General features: G+C 51.3%; 1 protein-coding gene across 6 annotated transcripts; it reads left to right on the top strand.

Moving 5' to 3' along the window:
* Positions 1-1,122: 1,122 nt before the first annotated feature.
* Positions 1,123-27,121, top strand: LOC122365493 (WD repeat-containing protein 37-like). 6 transcript variants are annotated; one of them, XM_043336752.1, is made up of 11 exons: positions 1,187-1,912; positions 14,761-14,967; positions 15,720-15,790; positions 19,612-19,707; positions 20,571-20,678; positions 21,457-21,648; positions 22,036-22,208; positions 23,998-24,156; positions 24,563-24,777; positions 25,386-25,632; positions 26,063-27,121. In XM_043336752.1, the coding sequence occupies exons 1-11, from the start codon at positions 1,842-1,844 to the stop codon at positions 26,195-26,197; spliced, it is 1,674 nt and encodes a 557-aa protein (XP_043192687.1). In that variant the 5' UTR covers positions 1,187-1,841; the 3' UTR covers positions 26,198-27,121. The 6 variants fall into 6 exon arrangements, with proteins under 6 accessions (XP_043192691.1, XP_043192687.1, XP_043192689.1 ...); XM_043336754.1 differs by lacking the exon at positions 1,187-1,912 and adding an exon at positions 10,659-10,810; XM_043336755.1 differs by lacking the exon at positions 1,187-1,912 and adding an exon at positions 10,839-10,877.
* The last annotated feature ends 106 nt before the right edge of the window (positions 27,122-27,227 follow it).

Here is a 27,227-nt window from a genome sequence, read left to right as displayed (position 1 = left end):
CCTATCGCGTGAGCACACCCCTCCCCTGTCGGTAGATACCACTCCCTTCTCATGATCAACGCGACCCATAACCTCATTTCCTGTCCGCATGTGTGCGCAATGCCGCCCTCCCGTATTGTCAGAGCGCGGAATGGGGCAGACAACGCCGGGAAGGCATGTGCGGGGGTGTTTCCCGGAACGTAAATACGACGCCTGTGCGGCTGCGTTGACCCGAGATCGCGTATGATCTTGGCGAGGGATGTTGGGTGATGCGCAGAGGGGAAGGATGGGCGACGAGCCAGCCAGATGCGGGGAGTGGGGGAGGGGTTTGGGGGAAGGGTTCCGTGCGATACAGCGCGTCTCGCAGCTGCGATAAGGGGCACGCACCGATAAGGCCGACTCTCAGACTCGACCTGTATGCATGCATGCGTGTATTTCGACAGGTGTTCGTATGATAAGTATTGATAGTTGATACCAAACTCTGTTCCGGGGGCGTGATAGAAGTTTTGTCGGAGCGTAGTTGAGAGAATACGGTTAGTGAGCCGGGCCTCCAAACGACAGAGTGCTCCCGGCGGGCGTGTGGTGGTGTGTGCGACTTGGCACAGGTGTGGTGACTCAAGACGAGGAAGTGTTTGTGATGCGAGTGAGAGGCACGGGACGTGAGCACGTGGCGAGTGTCGAGAGAGAGAGCTGGTGTAACGTGAGGGGCTCGCGGCTGACGAAACAACACCGAGAGTTGGGCTTAGATCGGAACGCTGCGTTAGTAGGTACGTTTCCTCTCCGCACTTCCTGTAAATACGAGTCCTCTCGGTCCCTCCGTGAAAGCTCCTGATGGCGCACTCCGAGCTTACGAGTATCTGTACCAAACTGCCCTGCCGAGCTCCCGTCAACCGCATCCTCTCTTGCGACCCGAGCTGACCTGACCTAACTCACCTCTTAAACCCTTACCCTAACCTAACCCTCTCCGTCCCCTCCACACTGACACTGACACAGTGACACCTGACACCGTGCCGGACCAGTCCAGCTCCCGGGCGCGGGTGTCGATCGTGGCTGCAAGTCGTCACAGCCGACAGGTGGTCACGCGGTAGACAGCCGACGCGGAGCGCCACCACGCCAGCCCTCCCTCCCTCCCTGCCGCCCGCCGCCCGCCCGGTCGGTGTGGGGTAGTGCGGGCGGGCGGCCGGCCGGCAGTATACCGGACACAGAGCCACGAGTCGGGACGGTGCAGTCCGGCTCGCTCCGACCGCGAGCCTCGTGGCGTGTGCTGTTTGCTTTGTGTGGTGGTGAACGGTGAGCGATACGAATGTTCCGTGCCTGAGAGGTGCTCGATCGGAGGGAAACACGAATGAGTGTTTGAGTAGCCTCGCCTGCCTGTGTTGAACCTTTCGAAGGCCTTCAAGGCGAGCGAATGCGAACAACTTGTGCAACAGTGTGACTTTGTACTGTTCCTTACCGTAGCCAGTTCTGTGAAAAACAAACCAGAGCGCACCGCAGCTGTCGTCGGGTCGCGCGTCCAGATAAAAATCGTGCCAGCCGGTCGCCTTGGCGAGATAGCCGGCCCCGAGCACGCCTCTAGACGATAACGTCTGACTCAAACTCATTGTGTGCGCGACGCCGGTGGTGTTCGAGCCGACAGTCCGTCTCGGCTGACCCAGCTGCGTGTCTCTGTCGGACCAGCTGCGTGTTTGTGGTTGGCGTGGTGCGTCTGCGTCCAGCTGCGTCCGGTGGTGTGCTGTTTGCTGCAGTAAGCGTTGGAGGGCGGATCATCCTCAGGAGAGATGTCGCCAGACGGACGGACGTGATACGGTGAACGGGAGACGCGAATACATCAGCGAGAGACGGTGCGGAGACAAACCACAGCCATGTCTCGCCGAGCGTCTCTGGACGAGCTGCAGGCTCGCTTCACCCGAACGGCCAAACAGCGGAAAAACAGGTGAGTCTCCGCACGTTCGGTCCAGAGTACCACGTTCTGAGGTCAACTTTCCGGACCTTTGGAGCCGATCAATGTAAGGCAAGCACTGAGCAGACGGAATAGAGGCTGTGTAGATGCTGAAAGGAGCCGGACGCCCCCATTGTGTGCAGATTTGGTCGTGTCCGAAGAATGAAATTCCCTCGCTGGCACCGTATTGTCGACTTTGTGTGAATGATACTGTAAAACCGCACCGCAGAGTTATTTATTTTCCGTAAAGACGCCAAATTTGGCGAGTCTACAGCTCCAGTCAGCCGTTCTGGGCGTAAAAGACGTCGATGTTTTGCAAGACCGTAACCTCAATAAGCGTTTTGATTCATTCCATATATTCCGAATCCTGTTCTGATTGTGCATCGTTTAGCAATGCGACCTCAGCTTCATCAAACCTCAGTTTTAAGATGTGCAGCTTAAGAAAAAAAAGAATATAATATATTATGCAGCCAAATACCTATCAATATAAACACATGCCATAACGCAGCCGCACTTTATCCGGGTTTCCATTGGCATTTCAGTTTCGCCCTGGATTCGTCAGCCCGTGTGCCATGTGTGGAAAAACCGTCTAAACAACCGTATATACCGTAAACGTAGCCATCCTGACTGTGACGATTCACCTGCCATATTATCCGTCTAGCGGGAACTATGCATTTTCCTCCTTCGTCGCATCTTTCTGTCGGTGGATGTGCATAGCGTGAGCTGCCATTACTGCACGTGTCCTGCGTTTTTGTCATCGCAACATGCAATATTGCAACATTGCAACACATACCTATTTTAACTGCTGAGTTATGCTCTAAGCGGAACGCCTCAGATTCCCCACTTCATGGTCCCCCGACGCAGATCAGTAAGTGATGAGTCCCCTCCTTTCCGGATCCAGGTAACTGGTTAGCCGTCGCTCATTCACGAGATAACCATTGCTCGAATGGATGGCATCCACAAGCAGTAGTTAGAAGGCGCCGTCTCTACAGATAGAAGGCTGGTGTTTTGTTCCGACGTGCACACTCAGCCAACACATCTGTTTGTCGCACACCAGTGCACTAGTGCAGTAGCCTATACATACATACATACACCCGTGATAGTCCTCGCTCTTATCGAATTACCAGCCCGATAGCTGAAACTAAAGCAAACGGTGTGCACGACGCACAGTGGCGCAGCCAGGGGGGGGTCAGAGGGTCAGCTGACCCCCCCGAAATTTCTGTCAGGGGCCCGCTCGAGAGAGAGAGAGAGAGAGAGAGAGAGAGAGAGAGAGAGAGAGAGAGAGAGAGAGAGAGAGAGAGAGAGAGAGAGAGAGAGAGAGAGAGAGAGAGAGGGAGGAGAGAGGTCCTAATCTAACCGGACGAGAGAACTGGCCCGGGCCCCTTGGGTGGATGGGGCCCGGGCCCCCTGGGTGCATGGGGCCCGGGCCCCCCGTGGATGGGGCCCGGGCCCCCCCGTGGATGGGTCCGGGCCCCCGGGAGAACGGACCCCGGGCCCCGGGTGGACGGGGCCCGGACCCCCGGTTGGATGGGGCCCGGGCCCCCGGGAGAACTGGCTCGGGCCCCTGGGAGAACGGGCCCGGACCCCCTGGGTGGAGGGGCCCGGACCCCCGGTTGGATGGGGCCCCGGCCCCCGGGAGAAAGGGCCCGGGCCTCCCGGAGAACGGGCCCGGGCCCCCGGGAGAACTGGCCCGGGCCCCTGGGAGAACGGGCCCGGGCCCCCTGTGTGGATGGGGCCCGGGCCCCCGTGGATGGGTCCGGGACCCCGGGAGAACGCGCCCCGGATGGACGGGGCCCGGACCCCCCGTTGGATGGGGCCCGGGTCCCCGGGAGAACTGGCTCGGGCCCCTGGGAGAGCGGGCCCGGGCCCCCTGGGTGGATGGGGCCCGGGCCCCGTGGATAGGGCCCGGCCCCCGTGGATGGGTCCGGGGCCCGGGAGAACGGGGCCCGGAACCCCGGTTGGATGGGGCCCGGGCCCCCGTGGATGGGTCCGGGCCCCCGGGAGAACGGGCCCGGGCCCCGGGTGGACGGGGCCCGGACCCCCGGGTGGCCCCCGGGAGAACGGGGCCCGGGCCCCCGGATTGATGGGACCCGGGTCCCCTGGTAGACGGGGCCCGGAGCCCCGGGTGGACGGGACCCGGAGCCCAAGGTGAACGTGGCCCGGGCCCCCATATGGATAGGGCCCGCGCCCCCTTGTGGATAGGGCCCGGGTCCGCGGTTGAATGGGGCCCGCTAGGGTGACCCGCTTGCTCCGCAACGCGAATAAGGTGTATTTTCGATCGGTGGGCGTTTGGTTGGTCTTGTGTCCGTGGGCTATGTATCCATTCCGGTCGATTGCTTTTTGACGGCTATGCATTTTGGTTTGGGAAAAAATATCCATCGAATCGAGGTGCTGGTGTCTGATGTGATGAGCATGCGTTCTACTATAGAACATGTCATGTGTAGTTTATAACAAAGGCTGACGAAGGTTATTGAAAAATGAAAGTCATCGATGAGTTACTATGTAGAGGTTTGAAACATTTATATTTTTAAGAATACTGCTGCTCGTCATGCAAAAGCGATGGTTGGATTTTGGACAAAATTGAATGCTCTTTCCAAATATGCCATTTTCATTTGTCAAACGTACTAGGTTATGCAGTAAAACCTGTGTAATTAAGTAAGTCATTAACAAATACCATTTTCTCCAGCGATTTGTTCCACCTTGTTTTTGATCAATTAGCTTTTCACAATTTTTCCATGCGAGGCTGTGCATTTCTTTTGCCAACAGGCGTTGTTAGAACCCTCTCCGTCAAACAGTCACCCGAAAATAGCATTAAGTCCCAAATCTGTCCGAAACGTCAATTTTCCAACATAAGTGCCCTCACGGGTGCACGTGGCGCGTGCCATCCCTGCACCGCACACCATTCGATAGCCTGTTCGATTCTCTACAGTCTACACGATACTGTGTTCCCCGTGCCGATCGGACCCACGGTTACCGAGATACTGCACGGGGATCGGACCAGTGTCTGGCAAATTTAGCCAATTTCGCACGATTTTGCAAGCCGATTTATACATGTACTGTAAAGTCTATGACGCGAATTTGCACTTTTTAAGCACGCGCCATGTGCTCGCTATCGATCCGATCGAGCTGAGACCCTCAAAGGCACGTTGCCCATCCTTGATCTATAAATCGTGAAAATTTCAGCGCACTAGGCGCAACGGTCTGGCCTGTACACCGCGCTAAGTAACACCATGCCGGGACCTTGATAGCAGACAGAATCTACGTCACCACATCACCACACCACAACAAACCCGGCCCAAGGCAATACATGTCCCATATGAGCGCGTTAATCCTCGTCGGCACAGGCCATTCCAGCCACTTTGCGTCCTTCGACGGCACAAGGGGGAGGTTGGTACGACCCCCGCGTTTGGCCCATGATCGAGCTAGAGCTTCGCGGAAAAAACGAACGTGTTGCCCGTGACGAGAGTAAGCCGATGATACTCAATTTTAAGGTTCTTGGTCATTGGTTGACCTTCCAGGTCAGGTCCATGACCCAAAAATCGGGAAAATCGGGAGCTGTTAGAACGTCGTAAAGTGTGGCTGCTATAGGGTTTTTCGGGGTGCTGATCACGAATAGTTATCATGTTAGTTTTGATCACAGATGATGTCTTTATGCATTAAGGTCAGGTCGGGTCAGGTCAGGTCAGGTCAACCAGTAGGGGTCCTGCCGGGTATTTGTAGTACCTACGTGTCAGCCGCCTCTAGCAGCTTCGTAACATGTTACGAAGGCACCAAAACTACTTCGTGAATATTCAAATGGTTGCTAAATTCGAATTCAGCTCCAAAAACTAGCCTAGAAACATGTATAATTCGAAAAAGTACCGAGGTCATCATAGGTCAATGACCTGACCTGACCTTCAGGTGACCTTGACACCCACTCTAATGCATGGGAGCAGCATCAACTCACATGTTTGAACGCTTGAAACCACGAAAATACTGCAAACGCGCGGCTAATGCGAGTCGGCATACCGACGCCGAATCGTAATTCTGGCCAAACATGGTCTCAGTAGGTCACATGTGAAAGGTCATTTGAGTCAGGGTCATGCAATTTCTAGGGTAGGTGTAAAACTGATCAACGCGAGGGTACTGAAAGTGTTGTCGCGATCGGCCGCTTTTTACGCGAGTTATTCACGAAAACCCTTAGGGGGTTGCATCATACCCTTCCCCTGTGCCGGCGAGGGTTAAAACTTCTTGTGATCGAATTTACGTAATGAAGAAGGATAAAGGCACAATCTTCTACAGCAGCCAATAGATGACTTAGACAGGCACATGGGACTACTTAAATATTGTTTGATAGAAGCAGGCAACAGCTCCGTTATCATATATGCTATGCATATTGCGGAAGGGGCACATTTCGGCCTCGAAAGATACGAATTCGTACCTCATAGTAACATATTTCTGTCATGGTCAATTCGCGTAGAAATTGAACACCGGGTGATTACCGAGCTATTGTTCTATCAAAATTTTCCGATTCAAACTCGCTCAGGGTTATCGTATAGGTAAAGGGGGCCCGCTCAGCAGAATGCGTATGAAATATGGAAAGATTCTGAAAAATGGTTGGGGGCCCGCTTTGGAGGCGATGACCCCCCCGAAACCAAATCCTGGCTGCGCCACTGACGACGCATGCCAATACGGGCGGCGAGTCCCTCTGCGATATAAAATGCGCATTGCGCACTATATCTGCAAGTTGCAACGCATCGGCTCGGCCGCGGGAGCAATACCTAATCTCTACATCGCGCTTTTCAAGTAGTCCTGAAGTGGACTTTTTACGTTCACCTGCTCCCACTTCAGCGAAGGTCGCCTGATCAGGATGCATGCACCCGAGAATTAACAAGGTGCGGGTATGCTCAGTGGCCATATTCGTTCATTGAAGGGGCTTCGGTGATCGATGTAAGTGGCTGGCCTTCCTCGGTTCGGTCCCGTTTAGGGGAGCATGTGCTGCCGGGTGTCGAGGTCGCAGCGCCGTTACCTGTTGCGTGCCGCCGACCGCACCGCGAATCCGGCGATATGTCATACCATTAGTTTGACATCGACTGCAGTTGGTACTTGGTGCTGAAGGATAGTTCACTGACTGATCGAGGACTACCGCTGTACATTCATAAACGGCGGTAGGCCCCTATAGTCACCGTGGTGACTAATTATAGCTAACCAGTTACGGCTACTTAAGAAAGACGTTCATTTTTTTACAATTCGTCGACGAGACTTCCTACGGAGAGACAAAGTCAACGTATATAGGCATGCAATCATAAAAATGGCTTAAAAGTCATCTAATTTACGTCGGCTGCAAAAGACCACGCTGGTTCACGGCGACTGAATGCCACTATATTCACCGTTCACGGCAACTTATGGTCATAGTCACGTTAGTCACGAATACGATCCATGACGGTTGAGGTTACCTGCACAGTTCACGGTTCACGACGACTATCACAATTCACAGCAACCACAGGCCACAGCAATTCACAGCAATTCACTGGCCATCACCGTTCACGGCGACTATTGAGGTTATTACGCGACCTAGATCATCAGCATTCACAGTGACTAGCTGTCGAAGGTCATCGCCGTTCACAGGAACTTTGTGTGAAGGTCATCAGTATCACCGTTCACAGTGAATTCAGGTCATCGCCGTTCACAGGACTAAAGACGGTCATCACCGTTCACAGCGACTATGTATTATTATATGTACATATATTAACCCTCGCCCGTAAACGGCGATCTGCCACCTTCGCCCATGCAGGGGGGGGGGGGTTGGTGCGACCCCCCCCCTTGGCGTTTGAAAACGGAGCGTCGTAGAGCTTAGCGGAAAAGACCAACGGATTGCTCTCGCCGAGATCTCGCGATTGGTGGTATATTTTTTGGTCCTAGGTCAACATTTGACCTACTTTTGACCGGTCAAAGGTCAAATTTTCGGAAAAAAATAGACTTTTTCAACTTTCCGCGGCGATTGCGGCAAAACGGTGGGAGATATCGACTTGAAACCTTCACTATCGTGTTCCTTGATCAATTCTCTATCGTTTGGTATGTATTTCGTTTCCCTAGCTCTAAAAATGGCGCGTTGGGAGCGCCGGAAGTCGGCAAGGTCACAGTCGGTGGCAGAAATTCGAAAAATCAAAATTTAAATTTTTGAAATCTGATTGTATTTTTGGATTTGGGAGGTCCATTTGCTCCCTATAGAAGCTAATATTGCTGCATATTTCCATTGAGGTGACAAGAATTAGCAAAATAGTGGTTCGGGCGCTTTTCAAAAATAGTACCGGACGCTGTTCCTCTTGTGACGTCATAGCTCCATGACCTGACCTGACCCGGTCAAGTTTCTTATACCATATGATAGCCAATACTTGCCCCAACATGCATGGGAAGTTTCATCACGATCCATCAACCGATGTCCGTACCACCGGCAGGAAACCTCGGGCGTTGGCACTCAGTTTGTGAAAATCCGGCCGGAGGCTGTTCCCTTTGTGACGTCATAACTCCGTGACCTGACATGACCCGGTCAATTTTTTTTTTTATCAAAAGATGCGCAAGGTTTGCCCCATAAGGTACCCAAAATTTGGCGGCGCTGCGCGCCGCCGTTTTTGCACTATTTCCGAAAAGCCTCAGGGGGGGGGTTGCACCAACCCCCCCCCCTACATGGGCGAGGGTTAAACCGCGAGTAGGTAGAACAAATCTTTTAAACGTCTCGCCTATGGGCTCGACGTTTAAAAGATTTTTCTACCTACGAGCGGTTCCTAATACCTAATTTTATGCCGTACCGCCGATATGTTTCGGGCACCTAAGAGTAAAAATACATTTTATATAAAAAATACGAAATAATTCAGACTAGACAAAATGTCTACTAGACGTTTAACAGTTTGTTAATCGTCTAGACGTTTAACAAGTCAGTTACACGACATCTGATAATTTTCTCTCTTTGCACGTGAAACAATTGCAAACACTGTATACGGTGCGGGATAAATAAAAATAATCATCGTTCACGTTGACTAAGTTCAGCACCATTCACCGTTCACGGCGACCATAAGAGGCCAAACTACGACAATTGCCTATGCCTATAGGCATAGAAAGTCATGCACCGTTCACGGTGACTTTACGTCGCTACCGTTTATGTAAGGCGAATGTAAGGTAGGTATCTGTGGAATTCGGTAGAAGGCGAATACCGTCCTACACGGCGACTCTAGGTCATCATTGTTCATTAGCGACTATAGAAAACCGAATCTACGACGTTTATATAGCTCATCGACGTTCACCGCTTAGTTTACGGCAACTACCTATGTCAGCACCATTCTGTAACCTATAACTGTTGCTAGCAAATCTCAGTCATGGTTTATTAAATTGGCCTTTAGTGTGAGGATCTCAGGCCGACCTCGAGATGATTCACTGGGTCTTGAGATTGAGATTTAGTGTTGGCTGCAGTTAACCGACCCCTGGTTCTACCAAGGCCGAAGGCCCTCTAACCTACTCTAACTGTAAAGGGTTCTACTACTTATACCTACTGCAGTTGACCGACCCAGTGACCAGTGCTGCTACAGTTGACCAGCCGCGGTACTGCAGTTGACCGACCCGTGGTACGACACGACCCACCCGTTGTACTGCAGTTGACCCGGTCTTCCGAAGTTGTATAACCGTTGGCCCTAACCACCAAACATCATTCATGCCTCGTAGCCCGAATGGGGAGCTGGATTCCGGGAACGTGAAAGAAAGTTCGATCGTACTCCCTGTTTCATGTCAAGAACACATTTCTATCCGGTCATTCAGCGCACCCAGTGCGCTATAGGTAGGAAACCGACCGGCGACCGTTTTACTAATGACTGGGTTTCTCGAGCGCTTGGCCGTATACTCGCTGTCGCGTTTAGGTATAGTGCTCGTCGCTGCTAATGCAACCAATGGAAAAAGTGAGGCGGCATTGAGCGGTGAAAGGCGGGGTGGTAAAACTTACGAATGCACAAAGGGAGTGAGGTTTATATCGTTACTCGGTATCGGTGGCCAATGGTCATTGACCAATCAGTGCTGTCATGTGACGTGTGTTCGCTGTCAGCGCGGTACGAGCGGTGTTTTGCATGGCCTTCGCGGATGCAGGCTCGGCAAAGAAGCGACGTAACTCTGATGAGGATAGAAGCCGACAGTACCTACCATCATAGTGCGTGTGTGTGTGTGTGTGGAGGGGGGGGGGCAAGTCAATCCGCTCTTAGCCCCCCCCCCCCCCCACATACACACCACACGCATTCCTTCGATGGGTTCTACCGATAGGTAGGTACGTACGTACCTACTGATTCATTAGGACCGGTAATGGTTTTTGGGTAGCAGCATTCCTTCTTACAATTTCAAACAATATGAAACCCTGACAGAGAATTGCTGAAATGAAAGCAAAGCAATACGATGCTGAAGCTGTTAGCCGATCACAGCTCTTGTCCGCTGGCTCAGCCTGGGGCTCTGTTCGAGTTCTGCGGCTGCAGACACTCAGAATGACTTCGGCTCAGTCAAATAATGTTTGTAACTATACACGCCTGCCTGAGCTGCGCATATGATCGTAGAATTCGTGAAGCGTGGCTAACATTTTCCAAATATCCTGCGCGAGCTATTTGCATTTCGCGTGTCAGGCGTTCCTTCCAAGAGTTCCTTCGTCCATCTAAATCCCCCTACTGAATATGGTAGCCGAGACTGAAATGGTAGCACTGTCGTGAGGCGAAATTGGTCCGCTTATGCGTCGTTTTTTGTCACGGGGTTTGTTTTGGTTCAGTGGGCAACGAGAAAAGGAAGTCGAAGTTGTTGAAGTGATGAGTCAGTGAGAGGGTGGATTATTAGGTAATTTAGAATATACAAGTCAGTTATTTGACCACTTCTAACTGCAATTTTCAAAAGGTAAATTAACTCTGGGTGTAGCAGTGCATTTACTGACTGCAACTACCCTATGTTTGAACAAAGAATGGTGAGAGAGTGTGGTGCCGATTTGGTGTTGGGTTTTCAAGTTTTCATATGGGTTGCATTTTCATTATAAAGCACAACATTAAAAGTCTGAAAGGATTGGATGTTGGGCCTGTTTTGGAATCACTAGTAGGGTTACTTTTTCCATTATTGTTATCACACCGCAATGTTTTGGCACTTTGAAAAATAAGGATAAGTAAAAACGAAAAGTGAAAAAACACTTGAGTGGATGAAGTACAAGAAAATGATAATATTTGCAACATCTTAAAGGTAGAATATTGACAAGATTTACTACTGCCGTCTGCCAGTGCCACTGCGGAGTGATGTTAAAATTGCACTGCAAGATCAAGTGGCGATATTGGCATTTCTTATCATTAATCATGATAGGTTTAACAATAGGTTAAAGCTTACTAATATTCACACTCAGGGTGATGTTGATGTGTGAATTCCTGATCCATGATGTGTTTCACAGTTAACATATATGGGTGTCTGTAAGGTAGACTTATCAAAAGCTGCCTTATGTGGTACCGTCAGTTGTGGGATGTATGCTGTGTCTATGTATTTTCTTGTGTGACTTACCTTCCTGAAACTTTTTTTCAATTGACTTGCAGGCTTTGATGTGCAATGCTCACTCACGTTTTTGTGGGGCATAATAGATTGGTTGCACTTGAGAAGAACTTCACTGGTGTTTGACTTACCACAACTTAATAAAGACTGTTATGAAGACTGTCAATAAAGACTTGATAAATCTGTTCATTTGTTAAAAGCTGACAATATGTGAATTTCACATAACATGTCTCAGCCTATATTTTACCCTACAGTGAATGGTATTGACTGCTTTGTGATTTAATGAAAACTTGATCAAAGGGCATTCATCTCTAAAATTAATTGATGATCCATTAAATAAGTTGAGCTTCTTTTGTGTTTTACAATTATTTCTCAGGACTAGTCATATAGGTACAGATGTCCTTAGTTGAAGGTTTTGTTTTGTCCCCTGCTTTAAATTTTTCCTCTGTCTTCTGTGTTTTGCCGGGATGCCTAAAGTCATATATTTCCATAGTGAAATTGATTGGTGAGCTAGGTTGATAAGATTTTGGAAATAGCTGGTATGCAATATGCATTTTGTTTGGTGGCATGCAGTTAATTTGCAAATACAATGTTTGCTAAATCAAATGCATAACAAATAGAAATTCCTATGGCCAGGAGGAAAAAATAGAAAGTGGCCACCACCTACCTATTATAAAATAAGGCATTCTGTTTGTTTTTGGGTATAGCTTTGGTATAGTGCCAAATCTAATTTATGTTAGATAGGTAGATGAGGTGTTATAAATGATGATAATTCTAAGGTCACATAATTTGTTATGATGCCCATATTTATGGGAGAAACACCAGTGACTTTAAAGAGAATGGATGATATCATCATGTGTTATATCTGATTAATATGTGTACCCATTTATGATCCTGCTGGAAGTTTCACTAACTCCATCTCCCAATCTCCAATCCCTACAGACACAACATGTGTTCTGTAATTCTGGTTTCAATTCCAAATCAAAGTACCTAATTAGTTTAATTTAGCATTTGCTGAACCAAAGCTTGCACTGCCAAATTAAACACTCATTGCATGTCGGTGATGCTCACTTGCTTCGACAGTCACAACTCAGTCATGCTCACTCCACATAGATCAGTCTCTTCCATCCCTGTTCATGCTGCCTTAAGTTAACTCCCCTGCTCTCATTAGCTCTTGGGCACTGAGCAGTGAGCAGTCTGGGGGGGGGGTGCCAAACACCCCAACTCGTCCTAGACTCATCGCCTCTCACACCATGTGAGAATGTGCCGTGTCTCCCCAGATGTAAACCTGCTAAGCTGGTAGCGGGGAGCACCATGCGACCATCTGCCAGCTGAGCTGTTCGCAGAGAGTATTATGTGACCATTTTCTCTGTCTGTCTTCCCAAGCCATTCAGCCAGTGGAGTTGCTGTTACCATCTATTTTCGTTGTGTCTCTCAGCTATGCTCCAGCAGAGCTGCTTGCAGAGAGTGCAGTTTGTCCATTTGTTCTATTCAGCTGTCTTCCTCCAGCTGTGAGCTGCCAGAGCTGCTACTTACAACTGTGACGTCGTCGTCGAAGGCATGTGGAGAGGACGGAGTGACTATTGGCATGTTACGCATGACTTGGTCTGTGATCGCACCACATGTACTCGAGGTTGTGAACGCGTCACTTGTGTCGGGTGTACTACCGGGAGAATGGAAGCGTGCCACTGTTGTCCCCATCCACAAGTCCGGGAGCACTTCGGAACCTAACAACTACCGGCCTGTGTCTATTCTTCCAGTGGTAGCAAAATTAGTAGAAAGTGTCGTCAGCTCCCAGCTATTGGAGTATTTGATAGCACACTCGGTTCTCACTGATGTTCAGCATGGTTTTCGGCCGGGGCGGAGCACAGAGTCAGCGATGCTGGACACGGTAGGATATCTCATGGACGGCATGGATAAGGGATATATAGGGTGCCTAACAACAGCTGACACATCAAAAGCTTTTGATAGTGTGCAACATTCCAGACTGCTAGAGAAACTTGCCTGGTATGGCATTCAGGACCACTGGTTCAGTAACTGGCTTGAGAATCGTTTTCAGAGGACTAGGGGAGGGGAAACACTGCTAGAAATCACTCATGGGGTAATCCAGGGATCATTAATCGGGCCAATCTTGTTTTTAATTTTTACAAACGATTTACCGTCATACCTTGAGGATAGCAAAATTGTAATGTACGCCGACGACGTGCAGTTTCTCCATCAGGGTCAACCGCGTCACATTTTGGATCTCCAGCAGAGAGTGGAACACACGGTCAACACAGCTCACCGATGGTTCACTGCAAACAGCCTAAAAATTAATCCTACAAAAACAGATCTGGTGTTAATTAAGTCCAAAAGGCGTCAACTGAACCATAACTTCACGATCAATTTCGGCAATGCTGAAATTCCTCTGTCACCCGCTGTCAAAGTTCTCGGTATGACACTGGACAGTAATCTGTCATTTGACGCTCAGGTGTCAACCGTTATTCGTCGCTGTTATGCTACCATGGGAGGTCTCGCAAAATTGGCGCGGTCTCTCCCGGAGGAGGTGAAGAAAATGATAATCGAATCTTTAGTTTTTCCCCATTTAGTTTATTGCATGTCAGTCTGGGCCGGATGTGGGACAACTCAGAGGCAGCGTATTCAAAAGGTTATCAACCACTGTGCGCAGATAGTGAAGGGTGTTCCGCGATCTGCCCATGTATCGGCGATACTGAGTGAATTGAGCTGGCCGAACGTGGATGTTTTGGTGGCTGAGCGTGACATGGCCATGATGCACAGCATACTGTATAACGACCAAGCGCCGGCCAGTCTGCGTGAGCGCGTTGTGTATCGCGATACTGTGTCAGTGCGAGACACGAGAGCGACCGATGCCGGTCAGCTGCAGTTGCCGCGAGTCCGCACCGAGCACGCTCGGAAGTTTTTCAACTCCCGAGCCGCGGCACAGTGGAACAGCGCGCCCGCAGAAATCAGGGAAGCTAGCACCGCCGCAAAGTGTCGCAGAATGGCTAGAGATCATTTTACTAGAACCGATTAGATGGTGAGCATGATATGTGATAGCGCTCTTTTAAAGGTGTATATATTTTTTTTTAGAGTTTTTAATGTCGCTTTGTTTTAACTCGACCATGTTTTAACTATACATAGTTCAATCGTCTGTGTTCCTGTGTACTGACGCAAAGACGTAAGAGCCACGGTGAGTGGAAGTCTTTAAGAAATAAATGATGATGATGATGACCCCTCTCCCACTCTCTCCCAGCTGTGAGCCAGCCGAGTTGCTCTGTGGCGGCGCCATTTCACCGTCTGTTCCCCCTGTCTCCCCCCAGCTGTGAGCCGGCAGAGCTGCTGTCGGGCGGCGCCATGCCGCTGGACCTGCCCCACTCCGCCGCGCCGGCCGCCTCCAAGACGCCGCGCTCGCTCAAGATCTCGATGCCGCGCATGCGCCATCACGAGCCCGAGCAGCCGGCGGTGAGCGGCAGCCACGGACGCGCCGACGCCGACCAGGAGCCGTCGCCGCTGCCGCTCCGACTCAGGTGAGAGCGCGCTCCCAGGGAGAGGGAGGGGAGGGGCCGCCGGGGAGAGGAGAGGAGGTCAGAGGGGAGGGAGGCAATAGGCGGTGGATGTGAAAGGGAGTGGAATGGAAAGTGGATTAAATCATGGAGATTTGTTGGTGAAATGTTTTGAGTCGGTCGGTCGACCGGGCCTCTAAAGATATGCATTAGTGAGGGGGGGGGGACGTATGTTGCATATATGTATATGAAAGGAATCGTTCTAGATGTGACATGATGCAGTGGGTGCTACTGGACCAGACAAGTCAAGATGTGCTCGACCACAGTTTGGTGCATTGGTTCATGGCCATTGAATGCGATGTGCTGACGTTATCTTTCAAGTACAGCTAAGTGGCTGAAACTGCCCTCTGTCATTAGCTACCATTTATCTGCAAATACGATCCATTAGAATGCTTATCGCTTATCTGTTAGTATGTGCTATGAGATCAACATTACAGATGCTAGTAGTTGTTTGACTTTCGGTCCCGTTCTATGTGATGTTAGTAACAACGTTTCGGCCAGTTGGTTCTGTGGTCGTCGTGAGACGGCGACGAATGTGCGACACTCGACGTCAGTAATACGAACTTCTCGTTTAGAGGATTCCGAAGGGACGCCTCTCAATAGCGTCTAATCTTTGTGGCACCGGCCGCCAGTGTGTTATTTGATTGTGCGCGAATGCTACCCATTTGTTGTTTTTGCTGGCTTAGGCCGACCTTTAACGAATGTTTCCTTTTCAGATCTCGCCTCAACGATCTATTTTTCCAGATTGAGAAGGAATTCGAAGCAGTTTGCTCAGAAAATGCAGCATGTAAGTAAAAAGATTGACGCAAACCTGGTCGTCGTTGATGCTTGCCTAATGCCCCAGTAGTCATGTTTGTTGATGCATATAGCTCTGTTGTGTGCCGATTCGTTCAATCAACAGCTCCAATCCCGATCCAATACGCTTAGTTCAGCGCTATCCAGATTTATCCGTATTCGTCCTTCCTCCATTGGTTTCTGCCTTTCCTCGGCTCTGCCGGTGGCCGGGAGCCCATAGGGAGCCTTTGTGTATTGTTGCTGACCCCACGACCCCGGTGATTGCCCGTATGAAGCCGGTTTTATTGTACTTGGCACAGCTGCTATGGCAACAAACAGTGTAAAGCTAGGGGACTGGGCCATTGTGCCTGGTGTTAAACCGTATTTGTTATGACCGTGCAGCCCAATATAGCTGCAGTTCAGCGCCGGGCGCTAGAAGTAACTTATTATTGAACTATGTTTGGATTGTGCTACTGTTTACGAATGCAAAGCGGCTGCTTTTCTAACTACTAGTTACCGGATGTTGCCAGTGATTTAGGTGCAGGGTTGATCCAATGATCGAAAGATACAGGATGAAATTTAGTACCGTTTACGATATAACGGTAAATAGGCTAAACGGTAAAGTTACGGAGGATATATACGATAAGATTAGCTAGTTCACTAATTTGTTTTCAAAACACTGACTGAGAGGGTTGATAATTTTACTTGCACACCATACATCTACTGGCACGTACAGGATGCCGTTAATTACGGAGCGAGCGAAGCGAGCGGAGTCTTTCCTTAGATTAACGGAAATTTCTGAGTATGAGCGGCCGGCCGGCCGGCCGTGGGGACGCTCTTCAAAAGCTAATATCTTAGGAACGGGACATCCGATTGACAAGCGGTCTTCTTTACTGAATGTCACTTGGACGTAAAAGTTCTGTGGTGTGATGGCCACCATGCGTTCTTGCCAACCACCGCACGTGGCGCGTGGTAAAGTTGGACATTTTTTAAGAACCCCCAAAATTGCAACCTCAATAACGGCACAACGGTTGGGCCGATTGAATTGAAACTCGGTACACAGTTAGGTCTCCATCAGATAATTCATCTGCATGTGTTAAGGTTGGGGTGCTGCTGCACGTGCGCACGTGCAGGGGTCGTTTCCAGATCTCGAGAACGGCTGGACCGATGGCGCTCAAATTTCGTACACGGTTAGGGACCAGTTAGTAGGGTGCCGTGCACAAGTCAGTTGGGACCCATTTTGCACGTGCGCACGTGCAGGGTGCCGCTTCCAGATCTCGAGAACGGCTGGGCCGATTGTGCTCAAATTTGGCACGTCGCTAGAGACCGGTTAGTAGGGTGCCGTGCACAAGTCAGTTGGAGGCACCCCCTCGAAATTTCGCACGTGCAAGGCCCACCCTCTCGCTCGCTCCGTTAGTCGCCCCATAAGGCGTTATACTGGTGAATGATAAATGTATAATGCACAATGCATATGTACAGGGTGGGGCAGCATAATCGGGAATAAATATCAAACGGGATTATTTGGTCATGAATTTAAAAATACAGCTCCAAGCACTATTTTAGCAACATCCCATCAATTGGTCACCTTTTACCTATCTCTCATCCTATGTGACCGCCCTCGGCGTCGATGACCTTCTCAAGGCGGGTCCAAAAGCACGCGCATGCACGTGCAACCTCCTGCTTGTCCATGATCGCCCATCAGCATCGTACCTTGCACTGAAGACCGTCTTTACTGATGATAAGTTGTTCATTAACCTTCTACCAAAAAACGCTCCATGTAAAGAATTTGGTCGGATTTAAATCGGCGGAGTTGAAGGACCAGAAGTTTTTGGTTCATCTCAGGTGGAGGTGCCCTACACAATAACATGACGTCCTCACTGCAGTACCAGCACGGACAGAGTCCTCGTAAGACGTGATCTGGACCGTCAGTGATCCTCTGTTCCGACGGCTCCACATGAGTCTGCCACAGTGCGGATGTATTTACCAGAGGTGCTCATTTTATCTGGGCTCGATGAAGTAGGGTGCACCACGTGCACCTCCCTTGAAGACCACCCATAGGTCCATCACCCCAACAGGATGTTTACTTTGCATGACCGCTGGAATATTCTCGATACAATCCCCTATATGGCTTGCCATTCTTTTTTGTCGTATTCCAGTCGGTGGTGAGATTTTTGGTCGCTGAAGTTTTGAACATTGTTTCTTTTTAATATGCTCAAGAGCGTCTTCCTTATATTCAAGTGAGTCATCTGTATGTCCTCTGCTAAGAGTTATTTTACGACGATTACGTTAACCTTTTGTCCTAAGTATTCCCACACAATCCTTATTGTCCGTGATAACACGTTGACCTGTCCAGCAACCTTTACGTGGAATTGCAGGGGTTTCAACAAAATGTTCTTGTTTTACTCGTTTAACATTAGTGTCTATGGGCGCGCGCAGAGCACTTGGAGCACCGTCGAACTATTTTGCTGCTCTTTTCCAGGAGGTTGCATGCTCATGGATGTAGTCATGTTAGATGATGCACAACTTTTGGGCGTTTCATTGCCATGCTATAATTTATCAAAATAATGTCATGCCTACTCATGATTAGAGCCCAAAAAGCATTCCCGATTATGCTGCCCCACCCATGCCCCACCCTGTATACACTTAAACCATGCGGACACAGAGGTAACCATCAAATCCGGACTTTCATAAACCACAACTAACATTACGACATTGCAGCACCTCTGGCGTCCTCAGACCTTGCACTCTGGAAATGGGCGTTTAGCTTCTTGAGCCAAGTCCGGCAGTGATACAAAACGTATTCCTCATCCATAATCCGATAAATGGTGATGAGCTATGTTGGGGCTCCACAGGAGCACGTATAAGCTAAGTTTCACCACTCCGTAATGTTAATGATTGCACCTGCCCGGTAAGTGGAACCATGTGCAACTAGTTGACACACGCTGTATTTCCGGCTCAGTTTTGTCACCAGCGTTGAGCTGACTGTGTGGATAAATCGAACCTGTGCGGCAAACCTCCCCTTTTATCAGCGCTGACAGAAGAACTATAGGCCATGAAGCCGTGCTAAACAAACGTTTTATAGTAATGTTCTCCTCTTTTTTAACCTTAATTCGCGTTTGGGGGGGGGGGCAGGGAAAGGTGAATGAAATTTTATAACCAACTTTGTATTGTCATATTCCTGTTTCAATGTAAGTGTGAAACGATCAACACAACCGGCACGTACAGAATCATCAATAAATGCAAACATTAATGTCTCGATGTTCGTACTTCTTTATTGATGGCTCATGCGGCCCACCTACCGCCTACCCAAAATGACTCATCGAGCCACTAACGTATTCCGCTTTCTCTGCCCGCCGACACGGCTCACTCCGTTCCGGTAGCCCGATCAGTGACACCTCCCGGCCGACCATACCCGTCACCCGTGCCCTCCCCTCGCCGATCGCCCCTCCGTGCCGGAGCACTTCCCCCGTGACGCATTGCCATGTGATGGATACGTATGACGCATCGTTCACGCGGGGTGTGTGATTCACGCGGTGTGTTCGAGCTGTCCATGCACGGTGTCTGACTGAGTGGTGTCAGCGTGTCCTATCCACGTTCACATGATCTACAGACTACAACCCCACATACCGAATGTTTTCACAATATTGCACGTGTCCACATGTTAGGTAGATGAATAATTAAATATTACACCGAATGTCCATATATCCTTTCCACTCTTTTCACAGTCTACACACCACACTGGCCACGTCCTGTCCACATGACGATCCACACAGCCCACTGTCCACCTCAGTTGTCCACCTTTGCCATCCACCTGACCCCCACGTGTATCCACAGTGCACAAGGAGCTGGAGCTGCTACAGGAGAAGCCGGACCGCGAGACAGGAGACCGGTGTGACGACACGGACGGAGCCGTCAAGAGCAAACAGAAACGTGAGTGAGGCGCCAGACGGTGCTGCCGGGAGCGGCCGGGGCGCCAGACGTGATCAGGGATAAGGGATTGACATATCGGTGAAGCTAAATAACTCGTGTGCCCCGTGCTCTCTTGGGGCGCGTCTAAGCCAACATATCCTTTTCAGCGTTTGAGGTTGGCTCTGCTGCCATTTAGCCTGGTGTCCGGTGCCACCGTCGCGTGCACCCTTTTATTGACTCATTACTTTTGCTCGAGATTGGCTGCATTTACAGTTCTTTCTAGCCTTTTGGTATGCCCATTGCCCATATTACCCATATCATTATATTAGTGACTATTAGTGACTTCCAGTACACACATTTTCCCTAATTAATTATTCAGTTTCATCAGCTGCTATCCCGCTAATAACCGTTATTTATTGGGGTAATAAAGCTGCCCACGTGTAGCCCAAATGTTTCCGTGTTCAGCGCTAGCCGCTATTTCCCTGTCGTTAATTTGGCGGCCGTTACTGTAGAAGCGCCTGATAACCAAAGACATGTCTGTGTATGCCTGGCCCCTGAGTGGGACGGGTTGCACTTGTGCGGTCACGCAATACCCTGCCTAACGGGCTTCCTTGTGTATCTGAATCCGTACCCTGCCTGACCCGCACACCGTCCGTTCCAGGGGGGACCCGGCAGCTCTCCTTTCCACCAGTGACGTCATTAACTCCAGTACCCTAACCCGCAGACCGTCCGTTCCAGGCGGCACCCGGCGGCGCTCCTTTCCACCAGTGACATCATTAATTCTAGCTTCCTGAACGTCCTTTACAGGTGGCATCCGGTGGCGCCCCTTTCCACCGGTGACGTCACTAACCCCAGTACCCTAACCCGCACCCCATCCGTTCCAGGGGGCACCCGGCGGCGCTCCTTTCCACCAGTGACGTCATCTCTGAGCTCCGAGCCGATGACATCCATATCCGACCTATCTCCTGCCCGAGCCTCGGCCATGTACCACGGTAAATGACCTTATCCTACAGTGAACACCGTCGCCACGTACCACAATAAATGATATCCTATGGTAAACGTCACCGCTAGTTACCACGGTGACTGATCTTACCATGATAACCGACGTCCTATGACCTGATAACCGGTCGTTACCACGGTCATTGGGCGCACCTGACAACAGAGTACCCTTGCCACAGATCCGACCTAAATCTCGGTAAATGAACACGGTAGCCGACTTTCCTCTTCAGTTACCCGCCCTGGCTGAGTCAATCAGCAGCCTGACCTGGCTTGCCCTTCAACTGTCGCTCAATTGAATAAGCCAAATGATAATTCCTAAGTAACGACCATACTCGCTTTCCCTCGCCCCGAAAGCTCTTTTTTCACATCCGGTTTTACGCGTTCCCCTCTGTGTCCTCTCAATTCTCTACGGATTCCGTTTGCTCTGTATGTGCTCGACGCCTATCGCCTTATATCCTGTGTCGCAACTAAACCCTGCTGCTCCCTACTGTCTCAGTAGGCCGCAGCTGTGTCCCGAGACTGCGCCATTTGCGTCTCGGTGGTCAACTTAGACTGACTGCGGCGGGGTCTGCCTTGACTTGATGTCTGTGTAACGTGTCAACTGCCAAGAAGCCACGCAGAGTTCGGTCTTTGAAGTGCAACAGTGTTGATGATAATTGGGTGAATCAGGAAGTTTTGTTCGTGAGTGTGAGGCTGCTATGCCGGGCTAACCGATCTGCGAAAGCTCTCACCGACTCTCAAGTCTCACCAGTTAACATCTCCGCTCGGCAGTCATGTCGCACGCGGCGCAGAAGCTGAAGCCGGCCTACAAGCTGAAGCAGCAGACTAGTAAGATCGTGTCGAGCTTCAAGGCGGCCTCGGTGGTGTGCGCCCTAGTTCGGGAGTACCGCGGTCACAAGGACGGCGTCTGGGAGGTATCGGCCGGACGGCCTGGGCAGCATGTGGTCGGCACAGCGTCAGCAGGTCAGTGGGGGAAAACGGGAGGGGAGAGGACGCAGGTCAGTGTGTGGGGGATGGGTCCATGGGGTAGTGGGAAAGAGTGGGATTCTTCGGGTCTGTAACGGGAATGAGCGGAATGCTGAAGGTCTGTAGCGGGAAGGAGTAGGGTGCCACATGTCTGGAGGCTGCGGGGAGAGGGATCGCCTTGTCAGAGGTAGGAATAGGAATCAACTACGTCCAGAAGTTGAGGTTCGATGGCGGTACGAAACTTTGGTTTCAATTTTTTTTTGTATATTGCCTTGTTTTTGCTGATGCTGTGTGACCTGATTTGTCAAATTTCCATGTGTGACCTGCCAAGCCACCTATGTAACCTGCATGGCGTGTTGTCTGACCGTCCCTCCCCTCTCGCAGACCACACGGCGTGTGTATGGTCGGTCGACTCTGGCCGGTGTCTGCTGCAGTACCAGGGCCACGAGGGCTCGGTGAACTCGGTCCGGTTCCACCCGACGCGCGACCTGGTGCTGACCGGGTCGGGCGACCAGACTGCACACGTCTGGCAGGCGGCCGTCAACATCGACTCGGGGGTGAGCCGGGAGGCGGGGGAGCGAGACCCAGTGGGGTACGGGGTCCCAGCTGCTGCCTGTGACGTGTTTATGTTCATGCATATTACAGGACCAAAACACTCCCAAAATGCCACGCATACGAAGTGGTCATATGTAATTCTGTAGATATTCCAATATGGAAGGCTGTTCAGGACTTTGACACCAATCAGTATGCAAGAACGAAGCGTTGTAAGCACGTCTTAAATGCCGAACAAAGAGTCGGTTGTACGATATTGGATCATGCACAAGTGTGAACAACAAAGCACGCTTTCACACTTGAGTGCCAGACATAACGCAGGTCAGGTTAGCCTGGGGCCGTTAAGACGCGTCGCGGTATCCGCTAATCTAAAAAGTGAAACATTCCGAAATTTATGACATGAACCTCTACATAGTCTCAGTCCTCTTCAGGTGTCATTTAGCGTCTCAGCTTCAGATTTTACCGTACCATGGGAAATAGGATCCTCAAGCTGTGCGAATCTAATTGTCCTTAAGCTGTTTTAACATTTTATTGTATCAAAACTGAGCGTGTAAGTGTATGCCACCATCACAGTCTCTTTTGGGAACGACCCTGATTCGACGCTAGCGACCTAGTATGCAGTATAAACGAACAAATGTAAGGATAAACTACCATTACCGTATCAACAGCTTCATGCCAGCATATTTATGAGCTGACGACAACTAACGTAGAACGCTCACCTTTCCCCGTTGGTTTGTCGCTTACCCTGAGAAGAACGAATCGAGAGAGGTGAGGCAAGGTTTGGTTACTGCATGCCACTATTCAAACACTTCCTTATCATATTTCGCAGTTTGACTCTATGCTCTCTGCCTGCACCAGTAACTGTTTTCAGCCGTCCTTGATTGCGACACTCTGCGCAGTTTTAACAGGTGTCGGGATACACAAACAGTTGGGCGCACACTTGTGCAGTGCCGTTTTTACTAACTATAATACCTGCACCAACTCTCTATCGTGCTGCACTTGTGATACTTTCGGTGGATCCAGCCTGCTCCCTCGTCCACGATTTCAATTACAGATCGACCTGCTGTGATGGGACACAACCAAGGATTGAACTGATTGATTCAATGGATATGCAATATGCATAGATTGAACAGTCCATGCATAGCGTATATAGAGGACATTTCCAGGACATCTATATTCTAGATGTTTTTCGATGCTCGATTTATTTCGTTCCCTCATCGTATATGCTTTGTGATGATATTCCAATTCTATTCTATCCTCGACCCTTTCATATACCTATCATTCTGAGTTGATGTGCATTGTGCATTGCCTAAATACGTAGAAACCTTCAGATATGTGGAGTTTCTAGAAACATTATAGACACTAGAATAGTTTATCGCTGATATCTTAGACTGAGAATACGGCAGTCCGTTTGTACCACTACCCACCCTCGACCTCCCCGGCAGGTCATTAGTACCTTAGGCTTGTTGTTTGCCTATGGGGACTAGTTTTCTACATACCCCTGCTTATCCTCCCTGCCTGTCTTCAACGGCTCTCACCCCTCCCTCTGTATGCCAAGGCCACGTCCCCTCTCACCCTCCCCCTCTCCCATCTCTGTCACTCTTCCCCTTTTCTCTTCGAGTGGGCCACGCCCTCTTCTCACTCTCCCCTTTTGTCCCCCAGCGGGTCATGTCTTCTGAAGAGGAGGTGGACCCGTCGGATAGGTATGACGACCCTCTCACCCTGCCCCTCTTTCTCACTCTCCCCTTCTGTCCTCCAGCTCACTCTTTCACCCTCTCCCCCTCTCCACCGCAGCGGGCCATGTCTTCTGAGGAGGAGGTGGACCCGTCCGACATGTACGACGACATGGCCGCGCCGGCCGAGGGCAGCAATGTGCTCCGGACACCGATTCTGGAGCTGACCGGTCACTCGGGGGTGGTGATCGCCGCCGACTGGCTGGCTGGAGCCGAACAGGTGAACGGGGCGGGGGCGCCGTGGCGTGGGTAGGAACGAATGAGGAGAGAGCGTAGGGAGGGGAGATAGAAAGACGAAAGGGTGGTTGACTGTAGAAGAAACTCAGGGAGGTGAGGCAGTTCATACGAAGTGGGGTTTCGGGAGAAGAAGACGGCGTCATTGTTGTGGTATGGGTTTGTGGCTAATTTTAGACGATCATGAAATGCTGCCTCGTATTGCTACGAGAATATGGTTCATTACTACGTGATAATGAGTTTGGACTTTGGAGAACTATGATTTTGGGATTTAAGTGCTGAAGTTGTGGGAGTAAGTGTTTTGGGTGGCCTTGTTTCGGTTAGCCTGGCCTGGTGTCTCTTAGAACAGGACGGTGCTGTGGCCTGACCCGACCCCTGACCTTTGTCCTCAGGTGGTGACCGCCTCCTGGGACCGGACGGCGCAGCTGTTTGACGTCAACACGGGGGAGAGCCTGAACACACTGGCTGGCCACGACCAGGAGCTCACGCACGTCTCGGCACACCCGAGCCACAAGTTCGTCGTCACGTCCAGCAAGGACTTCACCTTCCGGCTGTGGGACTTCCGCGAGCCCATTCCCTGCGTCTCCGTGTTCCAGGGACACACAGAGTGAGAAGGGTGGGCGTAGGCGCAATTTTAATGCTTTCAGTGAACACACTCTATTGTGGACCCAAGCCTCTGTAGTATACGTCGCGAAAGGTAATGTAGATGGTGCCAGCAGTCTTTGTGAGTGAGAATAGAGTGCGGCACTTCGTGGTTGACTGAACGTATAGCCGCTTTGACAGAATTTTATTGCGGTTACTCGCTTGGAGTTTTAAACTCAAGTAGCCTAATGAAAAACTTGATGCTTAATTTAGTGAGAGAGTTAAGAAAGATTCCGATATTCAGTTAGCAAGTCGCAGTTAGCAATACGCAGTTTTGCTCCTGCCTCTTATCTGCCCTATGCCTTGCTTCATGCGAATCGGACATTGTTCATCAGTCGACTCGCGTTGCCTGCGACATGTCTGCGCCTCTAACAGTTGCGTCTCATCTACTCCCCCGTCCGACCCGTCCCCGCGTAAGTGACATCGCTATTTTCTCGGTTGTGCCATGACAGCTTTGACCTCTCTTCCATCTGACCCGTCTAACCCATCTGACCGTCCCTTGCCCCACCGCGACAAGCCACCCACCCTTCCCTCATCTAACCTCGTCTGACCTCTGACCCTCCCTGTCGCCAGCGCTGTGACCTCGGCCGTCTTCAGCCGCGAGGATAAGGTAGTTTCTGGCAGCGACGACCGCAGCTGTAAGGTCTGGGACCTGAAGAACATGCGCTCACCACTAGCCACCATCCGCGGGGACGCCGCGGTCAACCGGCTGGACGTTTCATCGGCAAACGTCATAGCGGTGCCGTTCGACAACCGGCATATCCGCCTGTACGATATGAATGGCCAGCGTCTGGCCCGACTGCCGCGCTCCAACCGGCTGGTGAGTGGCGCTAAGGGGAGGGTGTAGGGAGGTCATAGTGCGTGGGATGGATTGAAGGGTCGGACGAGAGATGTGCTTAGGCCGGGAAGGCAAGATAGGGGTGTGACAACTGACAAGGTTGGGAGGGTTGTGGGGGCAACTTTGAAGACGCAGTGACCGATTATTGCTTCGCCGGCGGCAGAGGACAGTCACGATGCTCAATGTCGCTAGATGTCGCGTCGCCTCTAGTGTACGAGAGCTATGTAGACTGAAGAGCCATGGTAACAGCAGCGCATCCCTAACCGATTTTGTGTATTGAAAAAATGACCACATTCCGTACTGTCTGTCTTGCGGTACCTCGGTGGTGGTCGAGTGTCATAGCCTACCCCCACTAACCCTTCGCGCCCCATGCCGTCCTCACCGGTCTGACGGCCGTCCGTCCCTCCCGCAGGGCCACCGGCGCATGGTGTGCTCAGTGGCATGGAGTGACGACCTCAGCTCGGGCCGGCCGAACCTGTTCAGCAGCGGGTTTGACAACACGGCCATCGGATGGCTCATCACCCCGCCCAAGGACAGCAAGGACTAGTCAGCGCGCTTCGAGCGCCGTGTGATATATCGACCGACCAGTGACCGCCGTCGCCGCCGCCGCCGTCGCCGCGGCTCGCAGAGCTACCCTTGCCCTTTCAGTTGCCTGTTTGTATACGGAGCGCGGTGCCGAGCCGGTCGGCCGCGCGCGAGCACAGAGCTAGAGAACACTGCTTGTCGACTCACCGCGCGGTCGTGATGTTTTTTCAGCTGTGAGCTAGGAGCGGCCGCGCGGCGCCGTTAGGACTGGTAACACGTCTTCCCGGGGCGGGTCGGACGGCCCGGCCCGGCCCTGCTGTCCACGGACCGCGAAGGCCGGGCCGGCCGCCGGCCCGCCCGTAGTCGCCGCCGCCGCTGCCACCGCGCCGCGTCACCCACATACAATCATAGGGGCGGTCACGTCCGCACTGCCCACGAATTGTGTATATGTATGCATTTGTGTGAGAGATGTCTTAACTACAGGGGCGGCGGCCGGGCCGGGGTATGTGTTAGGAGGTGGCGACTGACGAACGCTGGAGTTTTAGTTAGCTCGGCAGTGACATGCCGAATCGAGAGGCGAGTTGATGGGTCACAGATCGCGACTGTGTCACGTGTGTGGACCCGGTGACAACTGAGAGAGTCGGAGCACCCAGGGCATTGTCTCCCGAGGCCAGTCAGAGGTAGACCAGGCCAGCAGAGCGTCCGTGCGCCGAGTGATGCAGATCTGCCCGCGCCGCCGCCGCCGCCCCGCGCTAGGAACAAACTCGGCCGCGCCCGCCGCGTGTGCCGCGTGTCAGTGTGGGGGCGCCGCACGGACGGGGCGCGGCGCCCCCGTTTGGCCTCCGTGTGGCCGGGGCGCCGCCCGCCCGCCCGCCCGCCCGCTGTAGGCGGCCAGTGCAGTGTATTAGATACATATACAGCGCAAATACACAGCTTTCCCTGTTTAGTGAGCGTTTGGGGATGACCGTTGACATGCGGAGTGCTGTCAGGTGTAAGTGGTTTGACGGCTGTGGGACGAGAAGTCTCTTACGGGTCGATGTGCCCTTGACATT

The sequence above is a fragment of the Amphibalanus amphitrite genome, unplaced genomic scaffold, assembly GCF_019059575.1.
Source record: "Amphibalanus amphitrite isolate SeventyFive unplaced genomic scaffold, NRLGWU_Aamphi_draft 000744F_arrow, whole genome shotgun sequence".
In the NCBI taxonomy this organism is placed as follows: Eukaryota; Metazoa; Arthropoda; class Thecostraca; order Balanomorpha; family Balanidae; genus Amphibalanus; species Amphibalanus amphitrite.
This window is presented reverse-complemented; position numbering and strand designations above follow the sequence as displayed.